Source organism: Oncorhynchus masou, chromosome 11 (genome assembly GCF_036934945.1).
Source record: "Oncorhynchus masou masou isolate Uvic2021 chromosome 11, UVic_Omas_1.1, whole genome shotgun sequence".
Classification (NCBI taxonomy): Eukaryota; Metazoa; Chordata; class Actinopteri; order Salmoniformes; family Salmonidae; genus Oncorhynchus; species Oncorhynchus masou.
In genome coordinates this window covers 50,310,974-50,326,679 of record NC_088222.1, presented here as the reverse complement: position 1 = coordinate 50,326,679, position 15,706 = coordinate 50,310,974, and the positions used below count along the sequence as shown (strand labels likewise).

At 41.7% G+C, this 15,706-nt stretch overlaps 1 protein-coding gene across 2 annotated transcripts in view; it reads left to right on the top strand.

Annotated features, from left to right (window-relative positions):
• The window catches only part of LOC135548003 (BTB/POZ domain-containing protein KCTD16-like), a 78,613-nt gene that overhangs the window by 44,487 nt on the left and 18,420 nt on the right, over positions 1-15,706 (top strand). The window contains exons 2-3 of one of the 2 annotated variants that reach the window (XM_064977199.1): positions 263-299; positions 1,193-1,202. The exons of the other annotated variant lie outside the window; for it this stretch is intronic. Coding sequence (XP_064833271.1) covers positions 263-299; positions 1,193-1,202 — 47 coding nt within the window. The remainder of the gene's footprint in view (positions 1-262; positions 300-1,192; positions 1,203-15,706) is intronic. 2 annotated transcript variants of the gene reach the window in all.

Here is a 15,706-nt window from a genome sequence, read left to right as displayed (position 1 = left end):
AAGTGTCGTTTAAAGTTTGCCACAAGCCACCTGGGAGACACACCAAACATGTGGAAGAATGTGCTCTGGTCAGATGAAACCAAAATTGAACTTTTTAGCAACAATGCAAAACGTTATGTTTGGCGTAAAAGCAACACAGCTCATCAGCCTGAACACACCATCCCCACTGTCAAACATGGTGGTGGCAGCATCATGGCTTGGGCCTGCTTTTCTTCAGCAGGGACAGGGAAGATGGTTAAAATTGATGGGAAGATGGATGGAGCCAAATACAGGACCATTCTGGAAGAAAACCTGATAAAGTCTGCAAAAGACCTGAGACTGGGACAGAGATTTGTCTTCCAACAAGACAATGATCCAAAACATAAAGCAAAATCTACAATGGAATGGTTCAAAAATAAACATATCCAGGTGTTAGAATGGCCAAGTCAAAGTCCAGACCTGAATCCAATCAAGAATCTGTGGAAAGAACTGAAAACTGCTGTTCACAAATGCTCTCCATCCAACCTCACTGAGCTCGAGCTGTTTTGCAAGGAGGAATGGGAAAGAATTTCAGTCTCTCGATGTGCAAAACTGATAGAGACATACCCCAAGCGACTTACAGCTGTAATCGCAGCAAAAGGTGGCGCTACAAAGTATCAACTTAAGGGGGCTGAATAATTTTGCACGCCCAATTTTTCAGTTTTTGATTTGTTAAAAAAGTTTGAAATATCCAATAAATGTCATTCCACTTCATGATTGTGTCCCACTTGTTGTTGATTCTTCACAAAAAAATGCAGTTTTATATCTTTATGTTTGAAGCCTGAAATGTGGCAAAAGGTCGCAAAGTTCAAGGGGGCCGAATACTTTCGCAAGGCACTGTATATACACTGCTCAAAAAAATAAAGGGAACACTAAAATAACACATCCTAGATCTGAATGAATGAAATATTTTTATTAAATACTTTTTTCTTTACATAGTTGAATGTGCTGACAACAAAATCACACAAAAATGATCAATGGAAATCAAATTTATCAACCCATGGAGGTCTGGATTTGGAGTCACACTCAAAATTAAAGTGGAAAACCACACTACAGGCTGATCCAACTTTGATGTAATGTCCTTAAAACAAGTAAAAAAATCAGGCTCAGTAGTGTGTGTGGCCTCCACGTGCCTGTATGACCCCCTACAACGCCTGGGCATGCTCCTGATGAGGTGACGGATGGTCTCCTGAGGGATCTCCTCCCAGACCTGGACTAAAGCATCCGCCAACTCCTGGACAGTCTGTGGTGCAACGTGGCGTTGGTGGATGGAGCGAGACATGATGTCCCAGATGTGCTCAATTGGATTCAGGTCTGGGGAACGGGCGGGCCAGTCCATAGCATCAATGCCTTCCACTTGCAGGAACTGCTGACACACTCCAGCCACATGAGGTCTAGAATTGTCTTGCATTAGGAGGAACCCAGGACCAACCGCACCAGCATATGGTCTCACAAGGGGTCTGAGGATCTCATCTCGGTACCTAATGGCAGCCAGGCTACCTCTGGCGAGCACATGGAGGGCTGTGCGGCCCCCCAAAGAAATGCCACCCCACACCATGACTGATCCACCGCCAAACCGGTCATGCTAGAGGATGTTGCAGGCAGCAGAACGTTCTCCACGGCGTCTCCAGACTGTCACGTCTGTCACATGTGCTCAGTGTGAACCTGCTTTCATCTGAGAAGAGCACACGGTGCCAGTGGCGAATTTGCCAATCTTGGTGTTCTCTGGTAAAAGCCAAACGTCCTGCATGGTGTTGGGCTGTAAGCACAACCCCCACCTGTGGACGTCGGGCCCTCATACCACCCTCATGGAGTCTGTCTCTGAATGTTTGAGCAGACACATGTACATTTGTGGCCTGCTGGAGGTCATTTTGCAGTGCTCTGGCAGTGCTCCTCCTGCTCCTCCTTGCACAAAGGCGGAGTTAGCAGTCCTGCTGCTGGGTTGTTGCCCTCCTACGGTCTCCTCCACGTCTCCTGATGTACTGGCCTGTGTCCTGGTAGCGCCTCCATGCTCTGGACACTACGCTGACAGACACAGCAAACCTTCTTGCCACAGCTCGCATTGATGTGCCATCCTGGATGAGCTGCACTACCTGAGCCACTTGTGTGGGTTGTAGACTCCGTCTCATGCTACCATTAGAGTGAAAGCACCGCCAGCATTCAAAAGTGACCAAAACATCAGCCAGGAAGCATAGGAACTGAGAAGTGGTCTGTGGTCACCACCTGCAGAACCACTCCTTTATTGGGGGTGTCTTGCTAATTGCCTATAATTTCCACCTATTGTCTAATCCATTTGCACAACAGCATGTGAAATCTATTGTCAATCAGTGTTGCTTCCTAAGTGGACAGTTTGATTTCACAGAAGTGTGATTGACTTGGAGTTACATTGTGTTGTTTAAGTGTTCCCTTTATTTTTTTGAGCAGTGTATATAAAAACATGAAAATCATGTTTTTGACTGCATTGGGCATTAAATAAAACAAGTGAAAAATTAAGTGAAAATTTGACTTTGAATGAATAGCTCCATACTAATTAGTTGTATCTTATATTGTGCAAGGAATTGTAAGGAATGTCTTTGAGGAAATGTTACATCATGTCATGCAAAAACAGTACAGTGCTTTTGCAGGGCTGCAGTTAGGGCAGGCAAGTACAACATGCATAAAGTGAATAATAATAATTATAATAATAATAATAATGCTGTACATGCAGTCTATTTTCAACAGGGGACTACTAATACTGTCAAACAACCTTGGTCTAACCAGCCATCTTGATAAGTGAATTCAAGTAAATTCAGTACCCAATGGTATAACTGACCTGTGACTCTCACATTATTTGTTTGGTACGCTTGAGGATGAAGGCAGGAGTTGCACTGCAGCATAGCTGCATTGAGCAACAAAGACAAATGGAAAGAATGCACTGAAGCATTTTATTAACATCTTCCCATGCTACCCACACAATCTGACCCCAAACAAAACTCTAACTAAATGAACAGCCAGGGAAGAATATGCTTTCATCATGCCCTCCAGGAGACAAGAGTGCTCACATCCATTTCATCTCTCCTTCAGATGCACAAAGGACTTCAGAGAAGTCCCTGTGATAGTCTATTTTCCTTCTTTGTCTCAGCCCACGTCCCTCTCCCCAGACAGCCGACTGCATGGAGCCTTGAGGACTGCAGCAGTGTTACTTTCCTCTTTTCAAGCTAATTTCTATTCCATGCTGTCTGGTTAGGGAAGAAGATTCTCATTTATAGAACCAGGTCACACTCGGAATCAGGTCACCACAACAACAGCAATGAAAGGAGAAACATATTTGACTACCAAAAAATGAATAGGTGAATGTGTAAAAAGGGTAGGACATTTAAAATAACTATTCTTATTTTCCATGGTACTACTAGAGACTTGTTTTAAAGTATACTAATTTGATCTTTATGTGTGTACTGGCCTTTCAGTGTTTCCTTCAGACTGAGCTGAGGTGTTTGATACAGGAGAAAGATGATATGAATCTGTGTGGGTGTGCATGCTGCACAGACACGTGTGTGTGTGTGTGTGTGTGTGTGTGTGTGTGTGTGTGTGTGTGTGTGAGTGTGAGAGAGAGAGATTAGGAGGCAATATCTACCTGTCCATCAATGTCATCATAGTGCCTGCTTGACTGTCCTGCTGTAAGCTATTCCATCTATCTGTCTGGAAGGACCGGCAAGCAACGGATGGCCGCAAACTGCTCCTAGACTGACTTAAACCCTGTTGATTCACAACCCCTCTTCTTTCAGGTCAGCTCTCAATTCCATTTTTGTTATTCTAACATTGGCATCATAAAGAACATGAAGAGAATCATTTAAAAGTGTTAAGTTTATAATTATGTTTGGGTTGATCCAAGTGTGAATAACACTCTAATGCCAAATAATTGGCTCTGTGCTTCACATGCTAATGAATTCTGCTGTGAGAAGTTTGGTGGAAAGTCGAGCAATATAATACCTATGAGGGCCTTGGAAGCCACCCCACTGACAAGACACTAATTGGTGGATTTGATACAATATTTTTAGGACTATTCATAGTTTAGTTGAGCTGAACATAAAGACCACCAGAATTCAGGGTGTCTTGGAGATGTTCTTTCGCGAATAGGATGCTCTCATTTTCCATTCTGTACTTTTACTTTTTTTGTATTACTTTTTAGTTAATGCTGTTTCTATGTGTGTGCTTGGGTTCATTCAACATTTTACTGTTATTGAAATGGTTTGTGCAGACTTACACATTTGAGGTATTATATTTTTTACAGGTGAATAGGGAGTAAAACTATATCAATCCATGAATATGTATTTTTCTCTCCATGAGGCCTGTTTGTCAACATATTTGACAGAAGAGTTATGAAGGGCTTAGCAGTGTCACTTTCATTTCCTGATAGTGTCTGGCTCAATATCTTGTTTTGTAAATAAGGTTGGGAAAAAACGATATTTTCATTTCACAGGGAAACCTTTTGTCCCTCAATTTATTTTCATGTCATTTTTGACATTTAGTGGATCCTGCACTTTTGGGCTTTTAATGGAAAAAGGTTGTAAATGTCAGAAGGCAAAACCACAACATAACGTCTGCCTCACAGATCTATGTTGAGGTTTACAGTGAAGAACTAGACAACATCCATCATCTTCATCAGAGCTATATTGGCTTCGAAGCTTGTTGTCCCAAAAATGACCGGTGTATAGTGATGATCTTGGCAATGTGTACTGGGCCAATGACATTAACTCATGGTCAAACAATTTACTCAGGACATTAAAACAGATCTATAATGACCTTCTGTCAAGTGATGTTTTAATGACAGTATATTCACTATGTGTGGGCTGTTTCTAATACACTGAATGTACAAAACATTAGGAACACCAGCACTTTCTGTGACATCGACTGACCAGTTGAATCCAGGTGAAAGCTATGATCCCTTGTTGCTGTCACTTCTTAAATCCACTTCATTGAGTGTAGATGAAGGATAGGAGCCCGATTAAATAAGGATTTTTAAGCATTGAGACTTGAATAGACAAGACAAAATATTTAAGTGCCTTTGAATGGGGTATGGTAGTAGGTGCCAGCCGCACCGGTTTGTGTGTGTCAAGAACTGCACCAATACTGGGTTTTTCACGCTCAACAGCTTCCCTTGTGTATCACGAATGGTCCACCACCCATCCAGCCTACCTGACACAACTGTGGGAAGCATTGAAGTCAACATGGACCAGCATCCCTGTGGAACACTTTCAACACCGTGTAGAGTCCATACCCTGAATAATTGAGGCTGTTCTGAGGGCAAAAGGGGGTGCAACTCAATATTATGTTTTGTACATTCAGTGTATATACCATCTAAGCATTTACAAGACACAATGATCCAAAAAGATGTGCGTTCCGAGTCAACTCCTATTTCAACTAAGCATTACCATTCACATTATGGCGATCATATGCAATTGTGCATCTATCAAAAATAATTTTGATAAATGTTAGATCGATTTTTCTCAGATGAATTAAAGGCATTCTCAGAGTGGATTGTCAGCTATATTTCATGAACTTCTCGAATTCTCATTCGTGAACCACAATGATGAAGACTTAATGTATTCATTCCTGAACCCAGTCATATTTGGGAAAGGATCCTCTGCACTGCACATTAGGGAGGCCTTGAAATAGAAATAAAATGTCTGTGGTTGTTAAATTATTAACGTTGCCTTTATCATTTTGCTAAATGGGCACTGTCTGTCTTTTCGGCTCAACATGATTTTCCCTCCATTTACATCAATATCCATTAAAACCTGCATTGAAACAGTTATGTCATTGAATGAAAGGAAAATCGATCATTTGAAAATGATATTGATGGAACGCTGTTGGATTGATCATTGCTGTGTTGGTAGATTATGGAAGGAATTGGAAATATCCAAGTCCACGTCCAAGTCTGAGAAATTCTATGTATTAAATGACGACAAATGAAACAGTGCTGTATTTGATTGCTCCCCTAAAAAGGATGACTCCTTTCATTGTTTTCCAGAGTGGCAGAACGGAGCATTACACACCATTTAGCATTTGCCTGCCTCTTTTGATTCCCTGGCCCATCATTCAGATAATGCCATTGACTATTTGCCAATTAAGAGATTAAAGATTTGCCCCTCCAGGCTGGATACACAGGGGACCTGCCTGGACAGAGAGAGAGCGAGAGAGAGCAAGGTTGAGAGAGAGAGAGAGCAAGGTTGAGAGAGAGAGCAGAGTGAGAGAGAGAGAGCAGAGTGATGGCTGACCAAGGCCCAGAATGCTGAATAGGAGTCAACATATGGCTGAATAAAGAGTGGGGCTCCACTCCAGTCCCTGTAAAGACACATTGTTTTCTAAACACCACTAAAGGGGCATCAGCTCTTAGCCATTCGTCTCGGGCTGCCAGTCAAACCGTGCATTTATGACAGAGGTGCGTCTGCCTTGAAAATCATAAACTGAACCGGAGGGCTAGTCAATCATGCACCAATAAATTCACTATGGAGGTAGTCAACAAAACATTTTTTTTGCAGGAGATTTTTACCAAGCTTTCTGCCAGCTGTGCAATTTTAAAACGAGCCTTCACAGAAACACAAAGCAGCAATTAGGTTAATGACGGCCTTGTTTTGCACCTGGCACATGTGAGCTGCCATATATTCGCAATTTACATGTCTTCTTTCGTGGTAGAGTGAATTTGGCATTGACAGTTCTACTGGGCCAGGATGGTATAGTGTTTCTATGGTTTAGAGGCCAGGGAAAGCAGGCAGATGCATCTAAGCACATTGCAGGAGCCAGTAAACTCTCTACTGTGTTTGCTCCAGCTGTGGGGGGCAGATAGGTACACTACCCTAAATATTTATTTGGACAGTGAAGGTAAATTGTTTTTTGGGGCCTCTATATGAGATTTAAAAAAATGTCCATGAGGCGACAGTACACAATGTCATCTTTTATCCGAGGGTGTTTTCATACACATCTGTTTTACTGTTCAGATATGAAAGCACGTTATGTATATAGTCACCCCCATTTGAAGTAGGCATAAGAATTTGGAAAATTCACTTATAGTGTTTCAAAAGTTTAGAATTTGGTCCCATATTTCAACCCTGGTATTACATGTGGATTCAATGGTAGTTGCACTGATTTTGGTTCAATTATTAACATGGTAATTCACAGGTGAGCTTCAAATGTGTCATTACAAAATAGGCATGAACATCAGTAATTACATGTGGAGTTAAGTGGATATGTAATTACACATTTCTTGTTCCAATTGTGTAATAACTGATAGCGCTACAACCTTATTACCATGTAATTAACCAGTAGCACCTATGCAACTACTATGTTGTTACTACAGTTGTTATTGTGTAGTTACATAGTGGATTATGATGTTGATTTCTTATCATCCACATTTCCTGTTGCTGCAGGATTTTTGTCCTGCTGTAGCCGACTGGCTCAAATTAAGATCCTACACATGTACATCAAGCTTGTGACTCTACAAACTCTTTGGGATGCATTTGCAGTTAGTTGTGGTTGTGTTTTGGATGATGTTTTGCCCAATAGCAACTGATTGGTGAATGATGACTGGTGTAATTTATTTCTAAATGAGTAGATTATGTTTTGAATACTTCTAAAACAATCCTGTTAATACCATGATTAAGAAAATCATGAATGAATCATGAATAATGATGAGTGAGATGCCGTTCAGAGGCTACAACAAAACATGCTAACTTCTCACCATTAACAATAACAGGGGAGGTTAGCATGTGTTGGGGGGTATGATCTATAGTCATGATTTTGGGGGTTATTATTAATGATTCATTCACAATTATCCGTAATCATGGTAGCATCCACAAGTGTTCAGAAACATATTATATTCTCATCTACAATAAATTAGACTCCAAAATGACACAATAAATAATTCACCATTCAGTAACTATTGAGCAAAACATAATCTGAAACACAACCAAAACTGCAAATGTTGACCAACAAGTTTGTAGAGCCAAACGCTTGATGTAGTCATTGTGTGCTATGAATATGGTACCAAATACTAAACTTTTGACTACGTTAATACACCATATGCAAATTTGTCCAAATATTTATGACTTATTGAAATTGTATTTTTATTTAACCCTTATTTTATGGGGGTACTGCATGCTTTCATTTCCAAACGGTAAAACAGATATGTATGAAAATACCCTCAAATAAAATATGGCATTGTGTGTCGCCTCATGAAACATTTGATCTCATATACAAAATGCTGGAGTTCAGAGACATTTTAAATGTTAGCTTCTCTGTCCAAATACATATGGAGGGGAGTGTATATGCTTTGCCGTAACCATGACTACATATTTATGTTGGTGTTTGTGTCTGTCATGGGGGCTGACCTTTGAATCCCTCAGAATCCCTAAAAAAATGTAACCGTTTTTCATTAAGGGTCTATTTTATCAAGATATTTATCTGTTATTAGGCATAAACCTTCCAGATCAAGAATCTTCCCTGATGTTGTGAGAAACATGTTCCTTCCCTTATATGTAGTATTTATTGGCTTTGATATGACTAATATGTGTAGGAGTAGGCCTCATGTAGTGTGCTGTATGGAGCTAAATGCAGTGTGTCAAAGCCACAGCCCCACTCCTAGAGCCCTGACACACAGCAGATGTGTGAAAAGTCTGGGGAGTCAAAGTCACAATGAGCCAAAGCTGTCGTACATAATGACCCACCACACGCAGGACTCAGAGCTGTAAGCCAAGCTGACTCACAAATCAAATGTAATGCCATTTAGTTCGCCAAGAACACATGACTGTGGAAAAAGTGAGAATTAAATGAACTACTGTAGCGTACCCCCTCTGAATGAAATCACATTGACGTTGCCGAGCTCATTGAAGCTCTCGCTCTCCTTAAGTTGTGGTGAGCTAGCATATGCACAAACATCTCTAAGTCACATTTGATAAGCTGGTAAACACATGGCTTAATTGCAACTAGAATTTAGCATAGTTCCGGCATATTTGGAAGCCTGCTCCAGCGTTTGTGTCCCATATCCTCAAAGCCATTTCTTTTCCTCAGCCTTCACAGTAGCAGTCATAATGAAACCCCTGGGAACGGCTCCATTGATTCCCAGACTGTTTCTATCTGCCTTTGAATTTCAAGGCCTGCGTTTGGCCTGCGTGGAGAGAATAGACCGGCATCACAGCATTATATTAAGACACGTTATCATATTTATCCACAGGCAAGCTTTATGTGCAGTGAGGTCCAAAAGTATTGGGACAATGACACATTTATTATTGTCTTGCTCTGTACTCCAGCACTTTGGATTTGAAATGATACAATGACTATGAGGTTAAAGTGCAGACTGTCAGCTTTATGTTTATGCTATTTTTTGTATGTACTTCCCCCATTTTAGGGAACCAAAAGTATTTGGACAAATTCACCTCTGTGTATTAAAGTAATCAAAAGTTTAGTATTTGGTCGCATATTCCTAGCACGCAATGACTACATCAAGCTTGTGACTCTACAAATTTTTTGGAGGCATTTGCAGTTTATTTTGATTGGTGTTTTAGATTATTTTGTGCCCAAATAGAAATGAAGAACAAATAATGTATTGTGTTATTTTGAGGTCACTTTTATTGTCAATAAGAATTGAATATGTTTCTAAAACACTCCCAACATGAATGTGGATGCTGACATGATTATGGATAATCATGAATATATTGTGAATAATGATGAATGAGAAAGTTACAGAGGCATAAATATCAACAAGCTTGATGTAATCATTGCGTGCTAGGAATATATGACCAAATACTAAACTTTTGGCTAATTTAATACACATAAGTGAATTTGTCCAAATACTTTTGGTTCCCTACAATGGAGGGACTATGTACAAAAGAAATCTGTCATTTCTAAACAGTTCACTGAAAACTGCCAAATATGAGGCTGTTTTGCAACCCAGAGCCTGGTCAGACAGTCTACAGAAGGTTGATTGAGAGACACATAAGTTGAGTGAAATAGGGACCACACACACACACACGCACACACACACGTCAATGGGAATAAGCAGTTAGTTTAATGAGTGTAGTGCCAAGTCTAAGAATCCACTAGGCCTCTCAGAGCTTAGAGCCAGTGTTGGGAACAGATCCATCAGCAGCCAGAGAGAGATGCCTCCTCTCCCTGAAGGGGTGTGAGTGATGCTGCTGGACACACATTTCCCCTGTTCCCTCCTTCACATACCCTTTAAGATAAGCATCTCCAAGCATAGATCTGAGCGGCAGGCAGGGCCGCCGAGCCAGCGGTGACAGGATAAGGGGATTTACGTCTGATACAGTATATTAATCTGACTCCCATCAATCTGCTATCTCTTTAAAAAGGACCTGAGCCTCTCGTACTTTTATATCAACTGTCACAAAAGACGTTGGTTTCTGTTTGGGAAATGTTGGCCATGCATTAGGCGGTCATTTGTTTGCTGAGGGAGAGAGGAAGGAGTGCTAATTTTGCTCATTATTTGTGTCCTGGAACTCAGCAGCCCCACCGGTCACATCCTTTATCTGGCGTCTACATCTATCAGCCACCTGGGCTACTTTGCCTTGAATGCAGCATCAACACTTTGCTCCTGCAGCAAGACAGTTAATGAAGTCAGCATGGCCATGCCAATATGTTTGCTCTCTGTAAGCATCTCTGGTGGACAGCGGGAGAGGGACAAAAATGAGGGTGGGGTAGAGGGAAAGGGAAATGGAGGGAGGGAGAGAGAGAGTGTCCAGAAAGGACTCAGTTGGGGCATGATAATGGTAATGCTATTGTTAGCAGAATATGGGATGTTTGCATAGAGATCATCGGTTAATAATTCATCTGAGTTCAGTGTGTTGAAGCGTGTTTGTCTACAAACAGTAACAGTATTTGGTCTACAGCTGCAGTATGTGATACTAACAATCATCATATAACAGCCAATAAAACAACTAGAAGATTTGGAATTGACATGTAAAACACCCATTGGATACTGTAGTTTAGGTATTTACGGATTCATACTAGTAGTGGTCATTGAAGTATTGATTACATTTGTAGTACACTGTGAAAACATGATGTGACAATTAACCCACAAATCCTGCCTGGTCTTTTAATATAAAACGTTTTGATTTCACAGAACGGTAACACTTTATTTGGATAGTCCATCTGTAGATGTTCTACAGACTATCTACAGACTATTAGTAACATTTCAACTGACTATCTACTAACCCTAACCTTAGCCCTTATCCTAACCCTAAACTTATTGCAACCCTTACCCTAACTAACCATTATTCTAAACCTAACCCTAATCGTAACCTTAGCAAGCAGTTGCTCATCAACAAGTAGTATAAACATCTGTACAGCATCTACAGATGGAAAATTAGGACTATCCAAATAAAGTGTGCCCACAAGACTGCCATGGATGTAGGTGTCACTTCAAAGACTAACACAGACTGTCTTCAGTGGCCGAGAGCTGTATTTAGCTCAGACCCACAACTGAACAAGAAAAAGATCAGAATTGTTATGACACATTCTCATGCTTTAAAAAAATATGTAAATATATTATTTCATCTTTATTTAATCAGGTATGCCAGTTAAGAACAATTTCTCATTTACAACTGCGACATGGCCAACATAAAGAAAAGCAGTGCGACAAAAACAACAGAGTTACAAACAAACGTACATTCAATAACACAATAGAAAAATCTATGTACAGTGTGTGTAAATTTAAAAGAGTAGGGAGGTAAGGCAATAAATAGGCCATGAGGTGAAATAATTGCAATTAAGCATTAACACTGGAGTGATAGATGTGCAGATGATGATGTGCAAGTAGAGATACTGGGGTGCAAAAGAGCAAGAGGATAAATTGCAATATGGGGATGAGGTAGTTGGGTGTGCTATTTACAGATTGGCTGTGTACAGGTACAGTGATCGAGAAGCTGTTCTGACAGCTGATGCTTAAAGTTAGAGAGGGAGATATAAGACTCCAGCTTCAGTTATTTTTGTAATTCGTTCCAGTCATTGGCAGCAGAGAACTGGAAGCAAAGGTGGCTCAATGAAGTGTTGGCTTTGGGGGTGACCAGTGAAATATACCTGCTGGAGCACATGCTATGGGTGGGTGTTGCTATGGTGACCAGTGAGCTGAGATAAGGTGGGGCTTTAACTAGCAAAGACTTGTAGATGACCTGGAGCCAGTGGGTTTGGCAACGAATATGTAGTGAGGGCCAGCCAACGAAGGCATACAAGTCGCAGTGGTGGGTAGTATATGGGGCTTTGGTGACAAAACAGATGGCACTGTGATAGACTACATCCAGTTTGTTGAGTAGAGTGTTGGAAGCTATTTTGTAAATGACATCGCCGAAGTCAAGAATCGGTAGGATAGTCAGTTTTACGAGGGTATGTACGGCAGCATGAGTGAAGGAGGCTTTGTTTGCGAAATAGGAAGCCGATTCTAGATTTAATTTTGGATTGGAGATGCTTAATGTAAGTCTGGAAGGAGAGCTTACAGTCTAACCAGACACCTAGGTATTTGTAGTCCACATATTCTAAGTCAGAACCGTCCAGAGTAGTGATGCTAGTCGGGCAGGCGGTTGCGGGCAACAATCGGTTGAAGAGCATGCATTTAGTTTTACTAGCATTTAAAAGCAGTTGGAGGCCACGGAATGAGTGTTGTATGGCGTTGAAGCTTGTTTGGAGGTTTGATAACAGTGTCCAAAGAAGGGCCAGAAGTATACAGAATGGTGTCGTCTGCGCAGAGGGGGATCAGATAATCACCAGCAGCAAGAGCGACATCATTGATGTATACAGAGAAAATAGCCGTCCCGAGAATTGAACCCTGTGGCACCCCCATAGAGACTGCTAGAGGTCCGGACAACAGGCCCTCTGATTTGACACACTGAACTCTATCAGAGAAGTAGTTGGTGAACCAGGCAAGGCAGTCATTTGAAAAACCAAGGCTGTTGAGTCTGCCGATAAGAATGTGGTCGTTGACAGAGTCGAAAGCCTTGGCCAGGTCGATGAAGACAGCTGCACAGTACTGTCTGTTGGCAGTTATGAAATTGTTTAGGACCTTGAGCGTGGCTGAGGTGCACCTATGACCAGCTCGGAAATCAGATTGCATAGTGGAGAAGGTACGGTGGGATTCGGATGCCCAGTAGCTAGTTAGCTGGCTAGCTTATGAAGGGGGATCTAAAGTATAAAAATAGCAGATCCGTACCACATTGGGTGAGGTGGGTTGCAGGAGAGTATATTCAGTCCACGGGACAGGACGGGACAAGACAAAAACACACGTCCGACTGTGTAAGGGTTTTCCTCTGGTGAAAGAGAAGCGGACCAAAATGCAGCGTGGTGGTTATTCATGTTCTTTAATAAAGGAACTTGACATGAAATAACTAACAAAAAACAATAAATGTTTGAAAACCTAAACAGTCCTATCTGGTGAAAACACAGAGACAGGAACAATCACCCACAAACACACAGTGAAACCCAGGCTACCTAAATATGGTTCCCAATCAGAGACAATGACTAACACCTGCCTCTGATTGAGAACCATATCAGGCCAGACATAGAAATAGACAAACAAGACATCCAACATAGAATGCCCACTCAGATCACACCCTGACCAACCAAAACATAGTCTTAGTGGACTGGACTGAGGGGCAGCTCGGGACAGAGTGGCAGCTCGGGACAGAGGGGCAGCTCGGGACACGGTTGGCAAGGAAGCCCGGGAGTCAGCCCCACGGTATACCGGTACCACGGTAATATCACGGTACCAAATCCAATTCAAATAACATTTGTCACATGCGCCGAATACAACAGGTGTAGACCTTAACGTGAAATGCTTACTTACAAGCCCTTAACCAACAAGGCAGTTCAATAAATAGTTAATCGTTAAGAAAATATTTACTTAATAAAGTTAAGACATTTTTTAAATAAAAAGTAAGACAATAAAATAACAATAATGAGGATATATACAGGGGGCACCGGTACCGAGTCAATGTGCGGGGGTACAGGTTCGTCAAGGTAATTTGTACATTTAGGTAGGGGTGAAGTGACTATGCATAGATAATAAACAGCGAGTAACAGCAGCAGTTTAGAAAACAAATGGGGGGGGGGTCCATTAATACATCATGATAGTTATGATACCAACATTTTAGATTACCGTAGTACTGTTGATCTAAAGAATCTGCTGGCGCCTTTTATATATATATATAAAAAAAATTCAGTTCAATTTAAGGAACAGCCACTGGTCTCTTGAATGCACAGGTCCAATAATATCCACTTCACTTTCATGCTCATATCACACGTGGCAGCTGTAATCAACCAGCTGCATCCTCTACCAGCCCTCACTCACCTGCTTCTCCCAGAATCCCTTACCAGCCCTCACTCACCTGCTTCTCTCAGCATCCCCTACCAGGGCTCACTCACCTGCTTCTCAGCATCCTCTACCAGCCATCACTCACCTGCTTCTCTCAGCATCCTCTACCAGCCCTCACTCACCTGCTTCTCTCAGCATCCTCTACCAGCACTCACTCACCTGCTTCTCTCAGCATCCTCTACCAGCCCTCACTCACCTGCTTCTCTCAGCATCCTCTACCAGCCCTCACTCACCTGCTTCTCTCAGCATCCTCTACCAGCCCTCACTCACCTGCTTCTCTCAGTCTGCGCATCTATTCCCCCATCAGTTTTTTAAATATAATTTACCCATGATGGTGAGCGGGGTTGCAGACCCTGATGAGTCTTCTGTTAGATTTGTACATTTGTTACATTGGAGCAGAGCGAGCAATGTTGATACATTGTATAATTTCATCGCCTGTCATAACCAAGAGCAGAGGCCAGTCTGAGTAGACTTTGCAAGGTCACTGTCATGCAGCCGCTGGGTGTCAGAGAGGGAAAATGGAGCAGGAGCACGACATGCATGCTTGCAGCTTTACAGCAAAGTAAAAGGCTTCTCTCTAGCCTAAAATATAAAAAAACATATGACACATATCGGCAATCTGAGTTTGTGAGCAGAGCTGAGCTGGAGTGGAGTGAAGAGAAGAGAGTGCCTAATTTGACTGAGGCATAGAGCGAGTTTCCCAACGCCTGGAGCCTCGATCTTTTCACCTGCTCCAATTTCTCTCCAGTACTGCTCCTGTAGTGCTTACTCCCAGCATGCATTTGTAGGCTACTTGTGTGCTGCTATTGCCCCTTGCTTTAGCTACTGTCATGGAGTTTGCAAAATATTTTTAGGAAGAAACGGATGACACATAGATGAGGAGCACCAAGAGCAAGAGAGGGACTGTGGTGATGTACTGTCCACAACTAAATCATCATTGTGGAATCTCAAAAGATATGAATCCCGAATGCATGATGGGGTACTACGTGCACATGCTAACAGAAAGGAATGAGGTGGGTAGAGTGTCATTGTAACAAAATCAGATCTCTTAAAATTTTCATTCATTTTCATTCTATTATCTATACAGTAGACTATCATTGATTTTGGCCCAATAAGCCTGACATATTACCTCTTTCAAGGAGCTTTTTGTTTTGATAGGGTTATTTTGCATAAAAAACCTTTAGGCCTACCTATAGAACAATTAGAAAACAACTCTGCATCTGCCAAGCCTGGCAAGAGAGGCCTCGAAGGTTGTTTAGCATCCCCAGTGGCTCTGAAAGCACGGAGAGGGTATTGCCCACTGCTGACCTGCTCTCTAAGAATCATTGCATGAAG